Below are 13739 nucleotides of genomic sequence, written 5' to 3' on the forward strand. Positions count from 1 at the left end.
ACAAGACAGGGGAAGACCAGGACTATATACACATGAGGGAGGGTGACACAGGTGGCAACAAGACAGGGGAAGACCAGGACTATATACACATGAGGGAGGGTGACACAAGGTGGCAACAAGACAGGGGAAGACCAGGACTATATACACATGAGGGAGGGTGACACAGGTGGCAACAAGACAGGGGAAGACCAGGACTATATACACTTGAGAGAGGGTGACACAGGTGGCAACAAGACAGGGGAAGACCAGGACTATATACACTTGAGAGAGGGTGACACAGGTGGCAACAAGACAGGGGAAGACCAGGACTATATACACATGAGGGAGGGTGACACAGATGGCAACAAGACAGGGGAAGACCAGGACTATATACACATGAGGGAGGGTGACACAGGTGGCAACAAGACAGGGGAAGACCAGGACTATATACACATGAGGGAGGGTGACACAGGTGGCAACAAGACAGGGGAAGACCAGGACTATATACACTTGAGAGAGGGTGACACAGGTGGCAACAAGACAGGGGAAGACCAGGACTATATACACATGAGGGAGGGTGACACAGGTGGCAACAAGACAGGGGAAGACCAGGACTATATACACATGAGGGAGGGTGACACAGGTGGCAACAAGACAGGGGAAGACCAGGACTATATACACATGAGGGAGGGTGACACAGGTGGCAACAAGACAGGGGAAGACCAGGACTATATACACATGAGGGAGGGTGACACAGGTGGCAACAAGACAGGGGAAGACCAGGACTATATACACATGAGGGAGGGTGACACAGGTGGGCACAATCAGGCAATCAGGAGAGACATCAGACCAGTGACACAGGAGGAAGGGCAAGTGGCCTAAAACGAGAGGAGGATTAGAATTTTCAAAATAAAACAGGAAGTGTGCCAGACAACCCCAAAACAGGACTTCCCTCACCACGGTGTGACAACTATAAGCCGCAGATGTGTAGGTTTTGAAATGAGTTAATAACAAATAAAGAAATTGTAAATATTTATTAACATACCATAATTGTATCAGCAGTAGAACGGCTGATCAAACAAAACAGAAGTCATGGTCATGGACCCACTAGCTGCGCAAGCTAGCTCTCCAATCAGCTAAACTGACTCAATAACTCCACGGTGACGTTTTGGTGAATTTACGAAACTGAAACTATACAAAAAGAATGCCATTTTCAGTTAATAATGAAAACACGGACACTTGTTAGCATATTTGCTAATGCTCACGACGCTAGCTTGATTACATTACGATAGCATGTATCAAATATTAAAACACTCCTACAGACATCACACACGGTTTAGTAAGGAATAATAGTTTTAGTTATATTGTAAAACTTACAAACGTGGCTTGGAGTGATGAATGAAGAATCCTATGGACAGATGCAGTTGTAGACGAAACGGGATATACTTCCGGTTCAAGGCACGAAACAGGATGTACATTTTCAACCAGCAGCATCTGCAGTGAGCGAACTCGTCCAAAAGATGGCACAAATAACACACCTTTTCAGTGTCTCTGTTGGTGTTATGTGAAATCTATTTATTAGCCACACCGTGGACTCAAAGCGTAGGATAGCAATGAGCGGCTTAAAGTGGATAAAAAAGGGTAATTCATGACTGCTGCTGTGTTCTGCTCCAGACCCACAACAGCTCACCCTGAGACAGAGCCCAGTAGAAAATGGTTGAACAGTTCTTTATGTTCCCTACTTCAATAAGCGTGGATAAAGGCTTCACAGCATTTTGAAAAGTACATTGTGATGGTTTCCTTCAATCCAGTCTGAGAAGTCTTCCTGCTGGAGCGTTCAAGCCGCTGAGCTCTCTGGAGATGTTGGTTCTGGACAACAATCTTCTGGCTTCACTCAGCAACTTCATGTTGAGTGGCCTGACTGTGCTGCAGGTAACATACTTATCAACACAAATCATAGCATACTTATCAACACAAATCATAACATACTTATCAACACAAATCATAACATACTTATCAACCCAAATCATAACATACTTATCAACCCAGATCATAACATACTTATCAACCCAAATCATAACATACTTATCAACACAAATCATAACATACTTATCAACACAAATCATAACATACTTATCAACCCAAATCATAACATACTTATCAACACAAATCATAACATACTTATCAACCCAAATCATAACATACTTATCAACCCAAATCATAACATACTTATCAACCCAAATCATAACATACTTATCAACCCAAATCATAACATACTTATCAACCCAAATCATAACACAATTATCAACCCAAATCCTAACATACTTATCAACCCAAATCATAACATACTTATCAACCCAAATCATGACATATTTATCAACCCAAATCATAACATACTTATCAACCCAAATCATAACATACTTATCAACCCAAATCATAACATACTTATCAAGCCAAATCATAACATACTTATCAACCCAGATCATAACATACTTATCAACCCAAATCATAACATACTTATCAACCCAAATCATAACATACTTATCAACCCAGATCATAACATACTTATCAACCCAAATCATAACATACTTATCAACCCCGATCATAACATACTTATCAACCCAAATCATAACATACTTATCAACCCAAATCATAACATACTTATCAACCCAAATCATAACATACTTATCAACCCAAATCATGACATACTTATCAACCCAAATCATAACATACTTACCAACCCAAATCATAACATACTTATCAACCCAAATCATAACATACTTATCAACCCAAATCATAACATACTTATCAACACAAATCATAACATACTTATCAACCCAAATCATAACATACTTATCAACACAAATCATAACATACTTATCAACCCAAATCATAACATACTTATCAACCCAAATCATAACATACTTATAAACCCAAATCATAACATACTTGTCAACACAAATCACAACATACTTATCAACCCAAATCATAACATACTTATCAACCCAAATCATAACATACTTGTCAACACAAATCACAACATACTTATCAACCCAAATCATAACATACTTATCAACCCAAATCATAACATACTTATCAACACAAATCATAACATACTTATCAACAAAAATCACAACATACTTATCAACCCAAATCATAACATACTTATCAACCCAAATCATAACATACTTATAAACCCAAATCATAACATACTTGTCAACACAAATCACAACATACTTATCAACCCAAATCATAACATACTTATCAACCCAAATCATAACATACTTGTCAACACAAATCACAACATACTTATCAACCCAAATCATAACATACTTATCAACCCAAATCATAACATACTTATCAACACAAATCATAACATACTTATCAACCCAAATCATAACATACTTATCAACCCAAATCATAACATACTTATCAACCCAAATCATAACATACTTATCAACAAAAATCACAACATACTTATCAACCCAAATCATAACATACTTATCAACCCAAATCATAACATACTTATCAACCCAAATCACATTGTATCAAGATGTTACACCTTTGTTCTAAAACTCAATGATACCGCATGTTTTATACAAGTCTTTCTTTTCAGCTGCTGGTATCAAAAATGTTCTTTGTGGTGTCAAACTAAAACCTCCCAATGCATCTCATACTGTATGAATAATGACAAGTGATATCCACCTCTACTGTATGAATAATGACAAGTGATATCCACCTCTACTGTATGAATAATGACAAGTGATATCCACTTCTACTGTATGAATATTGACAAGTGATATCCACCGCTACTGTATGAATAATGACAAGTGATATCCACCACTACTGTATGAATAATGACAAGTGATATCCACCGCTACTGTATGAATAATGACAAGTGATATCCACCTCTACTGTATGAATAATGACAAGTGATATCCACCTCTACTGTATGAATAATGACAAGTGATATCCACTTCTACGGTATGAATATTGACAAGTGATATCCACCGCTACTGTATGAATAATGACAAGCGATATCCACCGCTACTGTATGAATAATGACAAGTGATATCCACCTCTACTGTATGAATAATGACAAGTGATATCCACCACTACTGTATGAATAATGACAAGCGATATCCACCGCTACTGTATGAATAATGACAAGTGATATCCACCTCTACTGTATGAATAATGACAAGTGATATCCACCTCTACTGTATGAATAATGACAAGTGATATCCACCTCTACTGTATGAATAATGACAAGTGATATCCACCTCTACTGTATGAATAATGACAAGTGATATCCACCTCTACTGTATGAATAATGACAAGTGATATCCACCACTGCGTTATGAATAATGACAAGTGATATCCACCACTACTGTATGAATAATGACAAGTGGTATCCACCGCTACTGTATGAATAATGACAAGTGATATCCACCTCTACTATATGAATAATGACAAGTGATATCCTTATTCTCTGCATTTGACCCATCACCCTTGATCACCCCCTGGGTGATCAAGGGTGATGAGGGGAGCAGTGAGGAGCAGTGAGCAGCAGCGGTGGCCGAGCCCGGGAATAATTTTTGGTGATTTAACCCCTAATTCCAAGCCTTGATGCTGAGTGCCAAGCAGGGAGGTAATGGCTCCCATTTTTATAGTCTTTGGTATGACTCGGCCGGGGTTTGAACTCACAACCTACCCATCTCAGGGCGGACACTCTAACCACTAGGCCACTGAGTACAAACCACTAGGCCACTGAGTACAGCTTGTTTAGGGAGCCCAGTGAGAAGACCATTACAGTCTGGAGACCAAGGCATGGACTAGTCTGATTTAGACATTCTTCATCTGATTTTGGCAATACTTTTCAGTGGTAAAAAGGTCTTAAAGTTCAAGTCTGAGTCCATCATTACCCTTAAATGTCTAACCTGATTATTAGCTTTCAGGAAAAGGGTTTCAAGGTGACTAATAATAGTCTCTACTTGCTTCTGTGGGCCAAAGACAAAGATTTCTGTTTTGTCGGAGTTCAGCTGAAGAAAACGGTTGTCTGGTCTGGGTTTCACAAGGTGTTCAACTCTCAACTAGGAACTCTACCTGAGGAACAACGATCTGGAACACCTGCCGGCTGACGTCTTCAAGGACATGACAAAACTTTCTCAACTGGGGCTGAGTGGAAACCGCCTGAAGGCGCTGGATGGAAACTTGCTGGCCCAAATTCCTTGTAAGGCTGCGATCGTCTCCCGATGGTGAAAAACGAACTCTCTGGGATTTGCTAACGTTTGTCTCTCTGGCGCACTTCCTAGCCCTGAAGAAGTTGCACCTCCACAACAATCCATGGCTGTGTGACTGCAACGTGGTCCAGTTGGTGCGCTGGATGAGACACACCAACGTCACCCTGTCACCTCGGGAGGCCTTGAAGTGTCAAAGTCCTCCCGAGTTGCGAAAGAAGACCTTGGGCACCCTCCAGGAATGGAAGCTGCTTTGCCACACCTGAACTCCTAATAACGATTGTTCTTCCTGGCATATTGTATGTTGCCACACCCTGCTCACATGAAGGCATCACCACAGTATTTTCAGCGCAGAGGAAAAGAAGTAAAAAGCAGCGTTTCTCATCGGGCTAAGTGTGAGATTATTTTTATAATCGCATATTGCTCGTCTGCGCAGGTTTTGGAAAGTGAAAGATTACTTACGGCGGGATTACATTAATCCAATTTCGACTTGAGTGGTTTCTGTAATCTTTTTAGGCTACGCCAGACTCAAATACTGCACACAGACATCATAATAAGTAGCAATACGATGATAATGTTGCCAAATACCACAATATGGTTCGCACTACCCTGGCAAAAGTCAGTTTCCCACCTAGGCCTTCAGTGGTATTAAAGTTAAAGTGCCAATGATTGTCACACACACACACACACACACACACACACACACACACACACACACACACACACACACACACACACACACACACACACACACACACACACACACACACACACACACACACACACACACACACACACACACACACACACACACACACACACACACACACACACACACACACACACACACACACACACACACACACACACACACACACACACACACACACACCAGGTGTGGCACAATTATTCTCTGCATTATTAACGTCTGAAAAATCCGGTAGTCCATAAAAAAAAAAAATCTGTCCCCCAGCCTTTGAACTATGAGTGGCAACTTTATGAGACTCTCATTATTCATCTTGACCTAGAAAAAAAGCTTGTTTTGATGTTTTTTGGTATCAAAAGCCTTTGGAGCCGAGCTAGCTGACTAAGCACTTGTTTAGTCGTTCCAATGAAGGTGCATGTTGTTATGGAACCACTAAGTACTGCCAACATTATTAGTCCACATCCACTGGGACGAGCTTGCTGTGCACTGAACATTTACACCCACTGATCAGGAAGCAGAGGCCCTTTTTAGGGGGGGGGGGGGGGCTTCATATAAATATAAACCTAATCCATTATTATAACTGGAAAAGTTGTTGTGTAAAATGACATTAACAGTAAATACTTAAGTTGTTGTGTAAAATGACATTAACAGTAAATACTTAAGTTGTAGTATAAAATGACATTAACAGTAAATACTTATAGGCCTACTGAAATTATTCTTTAAAATTTAAACGGGGATAGCAGATCCATTCTATGTGTCATACTTGATCATTTCGCGATATTGCCATATTTTTGCTGAAAGGATTTAGTAGAGAAAATCGACGATAAAGTTCGCAACTTTTGCTCGCTGATAAAAAAAAAGCCTTGCCTGTACCGGAAGTAGTGTGACGTCACAGGAGCTAGTATTCCTCAGAATTCCCCGTTGTTTGCAATGGAGCGAGAGAGATTCTGACCGAGAAAGTGACAATTACCCCATTAATTTGAGCGAGGATGAAAGATTCGTAGATGAGGAACGTTACAGTGAAGGACTTGAGAGGCAGTGATGGACGTATCTTTTTTCGCTCTGACCGTAACTTAGGTACAAGCTGGCTCATTGGATTCCACACTCTCCTTTTTCTATTGTGGATCACAGATTTGTATTTTAAACCACCTGGGATACTATATCCTCTTGAAAATGGGAGTCGAGCATGCGAAATGGACATTCAGTGCCTTTTATCTCCACGACAATACATCGGTGACACACTTAGCTACTGAGCTAACGTGATAGCATCGTTCTCAAATGAAAATAGAAACAAAATAAATAAACCCCTGACTGGAAGGATAGACAGAAGATCAACAATACTATTAAACCATGTACATGTAACTACACGGTTAATAATTCTCAGCCTGGTAAGGCTTAACAATGCTGTTGCTAACGACGCTAAGGCTAATTTAGCAACTTAGCAACCGGACCTCACAGAACTATGATAAAACATTAACGCTCCACTTACGCCAGCCAGCCCTCATCTTCCCATCAACACCCGTGCTCACCTGCGTTCCAGCGATCGACGGCGCGACGAAGGACTTCATCCGTGGGTTTGGCGGCAAGCATCGGCTAGGCGTAGTAAGTAGTCCTTGTTGTGTTGCTGTAAGTATTGTACTTAGCTGCTAAGACACCGATCAATCCCACCTACAACGTTCTTCTTTGCAGCCTCCATTGTTCATTAAACAAATTGCAAAAGATTCACCAACACAGATGTCCAGAATACTGTGGAATTTTGTCGAAAAAAACAAGAGGTTTTTCTATCGGGTTCGATGGGGTCCAAACACTTCCGTGGATTTTGTGACGTCACGCGCATAAATCATATCCAAAGGAGTTTTTCAACCGGAAGTGTGGCGGGAATTTTAAAATGTCACTTTCTAAGTGAACCCGGCCGTATTGGCATGTGTTGCAATGTTAAGATTTCATCATTGATATATAAACTATCAGACTGCGTGGTCGCTAGTAGTGGCTTTCAGTAGGCCTTTAAGTTGTTGTGTAAAATGACATTAACAGTAAATACTTAAGTTGTTGTGTAAAATGACATTAACAGTAAATACGTAAGTTGTTGTGTAAAATGGCATTAACAGTAAATACTTAAGTTGTTGTGTAAAATGACATTAACAGTAAATACTTAAGTTGTTGTGTAAAATGACATTAACAGTAAATACTTAAGTTGTTGTGTAAAATGACATTAACAGTAAATACTTAAGTTGTTGTGTAAAATGACATTAACAGTAAATACTTAAGTTGTTGTGTAAAATGACATTAACAGTAAATACTTAAGTTGTTGTGTAAAATGACATTAACAGTAAATACTTAAGTTGTTGTGTAAAATGGCATTAACAGTAAATACTTGTTTACTGGTGTTCATCTGTTCCTGACTGGGGTAAATGAATTTCCACAAAGTAGGAATTATTCATCATAAATCAGATAATTGTATAGCTCCAGCTAATAAGCATGTAAATATGTGATTGAATAAGGTGAGAACATACACAATATTGCCAAAAAGCCACCTGCCTGGACTCACATATGACCTTGAAGTGCCATCCCATGGAATTGTCCAACATGTTTTGGTATCCTGGAGCATTCAAAGTTCCTTTCACTGGAACTAAGAGGCTAAAGCCCAACTCCCGAAAACCCAACCCCACACCATAATTCCTCCTCCAGCAAATGTCACACTCGGCACAATGCAGATGGCAGTGATCAGTTTGTGTTTTATATGTAAGAAGTGTACCTTTATTGAAGTATGATTATTGCACATTACAACTGTTGTGAACTTGAGACTCAAGACCTGGGGCCCGAGTGCAAACACAGTCCAGTGATTGATGGGTGATGTGGCTGTGGGAAACCACCGAGTGCTAGAATCCTGTTCCGACTGTGTGCACTCCTCTTTCTGACAGGGTGAAACATTTCACACCTTATTGTTTCACTGCGGGTGGAAAGGTCGAAGACTTTTATCTCAATGTTCCTGTTCAGTGTTGCAGGGGAACGTCTTTGGGAATAAACCTAACCTCTTTTAGACCAGGAGTGGCCACACCTTTTCTGCTACTTTTTTCTATTTTCTTTGTAGCAAGTGAAGGGGATCATTCATATATATCATTTATATTGATTCATTTATGAAAGAGATGTTAACATGTTTAATGATAATACAAGCATGTTTCTTTCATGAAGACAAGAATATAAGTTGATGACTTGCATTGATAGGAATCACACAGTAGTGATGATAACTTCCACCTTTTACAATGGAGGAACAAAACTCCTCCTTCCTGTCCAATACCACATGGAAGTGCTTGCTTCTTGTTTGTCCAATGTCAGGAAGTGTTGGTGAACAACCCCAAGATGCAGAGATGGCAGGTTTGATACAGGAAAACATGGTTTTAATGTCCAGGTAGAACACAAACCAGGAGACAGGAAACAGCAAACAGGAATCAGGAACCAGGGAACAGTTCACAGCAAACAGGAAACGGCATACAGGACATAGCAAACAGTCCACAGAATACAGTTAACAACTACGATACTCCAGCACTGACTGGAGGGCGAGGCAGGTCTAAATAGCAGCCGGCTGATTGACACCAGGTGAGGTGCTATTCGGGGAAACAGCGCTCAGGTAGACAAGCAGGAAAACTGAACAAAAATAAGAGCGCTGACCAAACTGATAACCTCCACATTTTCAAATGGAGGAGAAAACAAGTCCTCCTTTCTGTCCAATACCACATCAATCAATCAATCAATCAATCAATCAATGTTTATTTATATAGCCCTAAATCACAAGTGTCTCAAAGGGCTGTACAAGCCACAAACAACATCCTCGGTACAGAGCCCACATACGGGCAAGGAAAACTCACCCCAGTGGGACGTCAATGTGAATGACTATGAGAAACCTTGGAGAGGACCGCATATGTGGGTAACCCCGCCCCTCTAGGGGAGACCGAAAGCAATGGATGTCGAGTGGGTCTGACATAATATTGTGAAAGTCCAGTCCACAGTGGATCCAACACGTCAGCGAAAGTCCAGTCCATAGTGGGGCCAGCAGGAAACCATCCCGAGCGGAGACGGGTCAGCAGCGTAGAGATGTCCCCAACCGATGCACAGGCTAGCGGTCCACCCCGGGTCCCGACTCTGGACAACCAGCACTTCATCCGTGGCCACCGGACCTGTGCAACTCCCCCTCCATAAGGGAGAGGGAAGCAGAGGAGAAAAGAAAAGAAAAGAAACGGCAGATCAACTGGTCTAAAAAGGGAGTCTATTTAAAGTGAAAGTTTGTCCATCTTCCATACTCCTTTTTATACACTTTACAAGAAATACATTGGCGGCAAACTCCCTAGCTTGCTAGCTTTCTGACACCCTTATTTTGTTAGCGCAGGCAGGATGGAGCAGGGCCTTTATTGTGAAGACAGGAACTGTGCAGTCAGTCTTCAGAGTTTTGGTGCAAGAGTCTGTTGAAATAAAATGTTTTTTCTGGCCTTCCTGTCGGTCGTTTTTTCTTAATAATGATGTGGCAGCAGCCAGCGTCATCTCACAAGACCCTCGGGTGTTGTGAATGTCAATCAAGTGACCAAAGTCACGTCTTGGTGAAGATTGATGATCCATCATTTTTAGATCTATTTTTTTATGCCTGGCTGGTGATGGACTGACCTACCCTCCACCATCCACTGACACACCCTCCACCATCCACCGCTAGCTGGTGATCCACATAATGGCCACCCCTGGTTTACATGCTATCTTGTGGTTGGTAGTGGCATGGAGAGTTACAGTATGTGTTACCAAGACCATGAACATCTGTCCATTGATGGGTTCATTCAACTCTGGACGTTCCTAATGACCACCGTGATCGCCCCTACTTCCTGTGGTGGACTCCTGCTGTACCCAACCCAAAGTTCCATGTGGAAGAAAAAACCCCTCTAACAAATCCCATCCAACCTTAGTAGCGCCACCATGTGTGTGTGCTTCATCCTGCAATGAAGCTGGGAGATGTTCTTTCTGTCTGGGGTGTTGCACAATTTGAATAGTGATGTCATCAGATGATGATGTCATCAGATGATGATGTCATCAGATGATGATGTCATCAGATGACTGCAGATGTGTTCAGTAACTCATCGTTCAACCATCGCACTCCACCACTCACAAACAACCCCCAGTACGCATCTCTGCTACAGTCTGTAGTTCAGGCTTGGGGTTTTGCTTTGTGGGCAGAATAATCTTTCAGCAGGAAGAGTGTTTGGACTCCAGAGTGCAGAGTGGTAGTCACACTAGATGAGGCGACGCTGACAGAAGGACTTCAAGCAGAAGTAAGTTGGAGATTGCACCGTTTGTCACTGGGCTGGAATGTACAAAGCATGGTAATGAGCATCATTCAAGTGCTCTTATCACACCTAAAGACTTCACAGACGCTTCAACACATTCTGATCAAGACTTGCATGTCAACACATTCTGATCAGGACTTGCATGTCAACACATTCTGATCAGGACTTGCATGTCAACACATTCTGATCAGGACTTAAACAAGTTGAAAAACTTATTCAGGTGTTACCATTTAGCGTTTTCTATTCGGGCTCCAATACTATGGAATGCCCTCCCGGTAACAGTTAGAGATGCTACCTCAGTAGAAGCATTTAAGTCCCATCTTAAAACTCATTTGTATACTCTAGCCTTTAAATAGACTCCCTTTTTAGACCAGTTGATCTGCCGTTTCTTTTCTTTTCTTTTCTACTCTGCTTCCAACCCGGGGTGGACCGCTAGCCTGTTCATCGGATGGGGACATCTCTACGCTGCTGACCCGTCTCCACTCGGGATGGTTCCTGCTGGCCCCACTATGGACTGGACTTTCGCTGATGTGTTGGATCCACTGTGGACTGGACTTTCACAATATTATGTCAGACCCACTCCACATCCATTGCTTTCGGTCTCCCCTAGAGGGGGGGGGGGGGGGGTTACCCACATATGCGGTCCTCTCCAAGGTTTCTCATAGTCATTCACATTGACGTCCCACTGGGGTGAGTTTTCCTTGCCCGTATGTGGGCTCTGTACCGAGGATGTCGTTGTGGCTTGCACAGCCCTTTGAGACACTTGTGATTTAGGGCTATACAAATAAACATTGATTGATTGATTGATTGATAGTGGTCAATTGTACGGAATATGTACTTCACTGCAACCTACTAATAAAAGTCTCAATCAATCAAAATAAAGACTTGCATGTCAACACATTCTGATCAGGACTTGCATGTCAACACATTGTGATCAGGACTTGCATGTCTGCTTGGATCTCTTTAAGGAGAAACCAGTGGTTTGTAGCCCTGGGGAAGATACATAATGATAATGATACCACGTGAAACAAAACATTAATTCCCTCATTGACATTTTTAAAAGAAAGAAACATTGGTTCTGTGGAAGAGAAAGTGAACACGAAAGATAACCATGGATTTGGATCTCTAAGCTAACTAGTACCGTGTCAGCGCTTTCTACCGCTTGTCCTTCTGGAGTTATTCAACAGCTTCTGTGAGGAACTGGCATGGCTGCAGTTTTTGAGAGCCCAAGATGCAGGAACCAGCGGCGGTGAGAAGGTAAGCTGATCTTTATTATCATCAACAGAAATAAAGCAGTCTTGCACATTCTTCTATCCATTCGTCCATCCATCCATCCGTCAGTCCTTCTATCCATTCTTCTATCCATTCATCCATCCATCCATCCGTCAGTCCTTCTATCCATTCTTCTATCCATCCGTCAGACCTTCTATCCATTCTTCCATACATCAGTCAGTCAGTCCTTCTATCCATTCTTCCATCCATCAGTCAGTCCTTCTATCCATTCTTCCATCCATCCGTCAGTCCTTCTATCCATTCTTCCATCCATCCGTCAGTCTTTCTATCCATTCTTCCATCCATCAGTCAGTCCTTCTATCCATTCTTCCATCCATCCGTCAGTCCTTCTATCCATTCTTCCATCCATCCGTCAGTCTTTCTATCCATTCTTCCATCCATCCGTCAGTCCTTCTATCCATTCTTCCATCCATCAGTCAGTCCTTCTATGCATTCTTCTATCCATCCGTCAGTCCTTCTATCCATTCTTCCATCCATCAGTATATCCTTCTATCCATTCTTCCATCCATCAATCAGTCCCTCTGTCCATTCTTCCATCCATCATTCAGTCCTTCTATCCATTCTTCCATCCATCCGTCAGTCCTACTGTGCATTCTTCTATCCATCAGTTAGTCCTTCTATCCATTCTTCCACCCATCAGTTAATCCTTCTATCCATTCTTCCATCCATCAGTCAGTCCTTCTATCCATTCTTCCATCCATCAGTTAATCCTTCTATCCATTCTTCCATCCATCAGTTAATCCTTCTATCCATTCTTCCATCCATCAGTCAGTCCTTCTATCCATTCTTCCATCCATCCGTCAGTCCTTCTATCCATTCTTCCATCCATCCGTCAGTCTTTCTATCCATTCTTCCATCCATCCGTCAGTCCTTCTATCCATTCTTCCATCCATCAGTCAGTCCTTCTATGCATTCTTCTATCCATCCGTCAGTCCTTCTATCCATTCTTCCATCCATCAGTATATCCTTCTATCCATTCTTACATCCATCAATCAGTCCCTCTGTCCATTCTTCCATCCATCATTCAGTCCTTCTATCCATTCTTCCATCCATCCGTCAGTCCTACTGTGCATTCTTCTATCCATCAGTTAGTCCTTCTATCCATTCTTCCATCCATCAGTTAATCCTTCTATCCATTCTTCCATCCATCAGTCAGTCCTTCTATCCATTCTTCCATCCATCAGTTAATCCTTCTAT

At 41.7% G+C, this 13739-nt stretch overlaps 1 protein-coding gene across 1 annotated transcript in view; it reads left to right on the forward strand.

Annotated features, from left to right (window-relative positions):
- Positions 1-5589, forward strand: part of si:dkey-1j5.4 (leucine-rich repeat-containing protein 15) — a 22782-nt gene extending 17193 nt beyond the window's left edge. Inside the window, exons 5-7 of the mRNA XM_062040820.1 lie at positions 1791-1911; positions 5077-5212; positions 5295-5589. Coding sequence (XP_061896804.1) covers positions 1791-1911; positions 5077-5212; positions 5295-5485 — 448 coding nt within the window. The 3' untranslated portion in view covers positions 5486-5589. The remainder of the gene's footprint in view (positions 1-1790; positions 1912-5076; positions 5213-5294) is intronic.
- Positions 5590-13739: the final 8150 nt, after the last annotated feature.

This window comes from Entelurus aequoreus, linkage group LG03 (genome assembly GCF_033978785.1).
Source record: "Entelurus aequoreus isolate RoL-2023_Sb linkage group LG03, RoL_Eaeq_v1.1, whole genome shotgun sequence".
NCBI lineage: Eukaryota > Metazoa > Chordata > Actinopteri > Syngnathiformes > Syngnathidae > Entelurus > Entelurus aequoreus.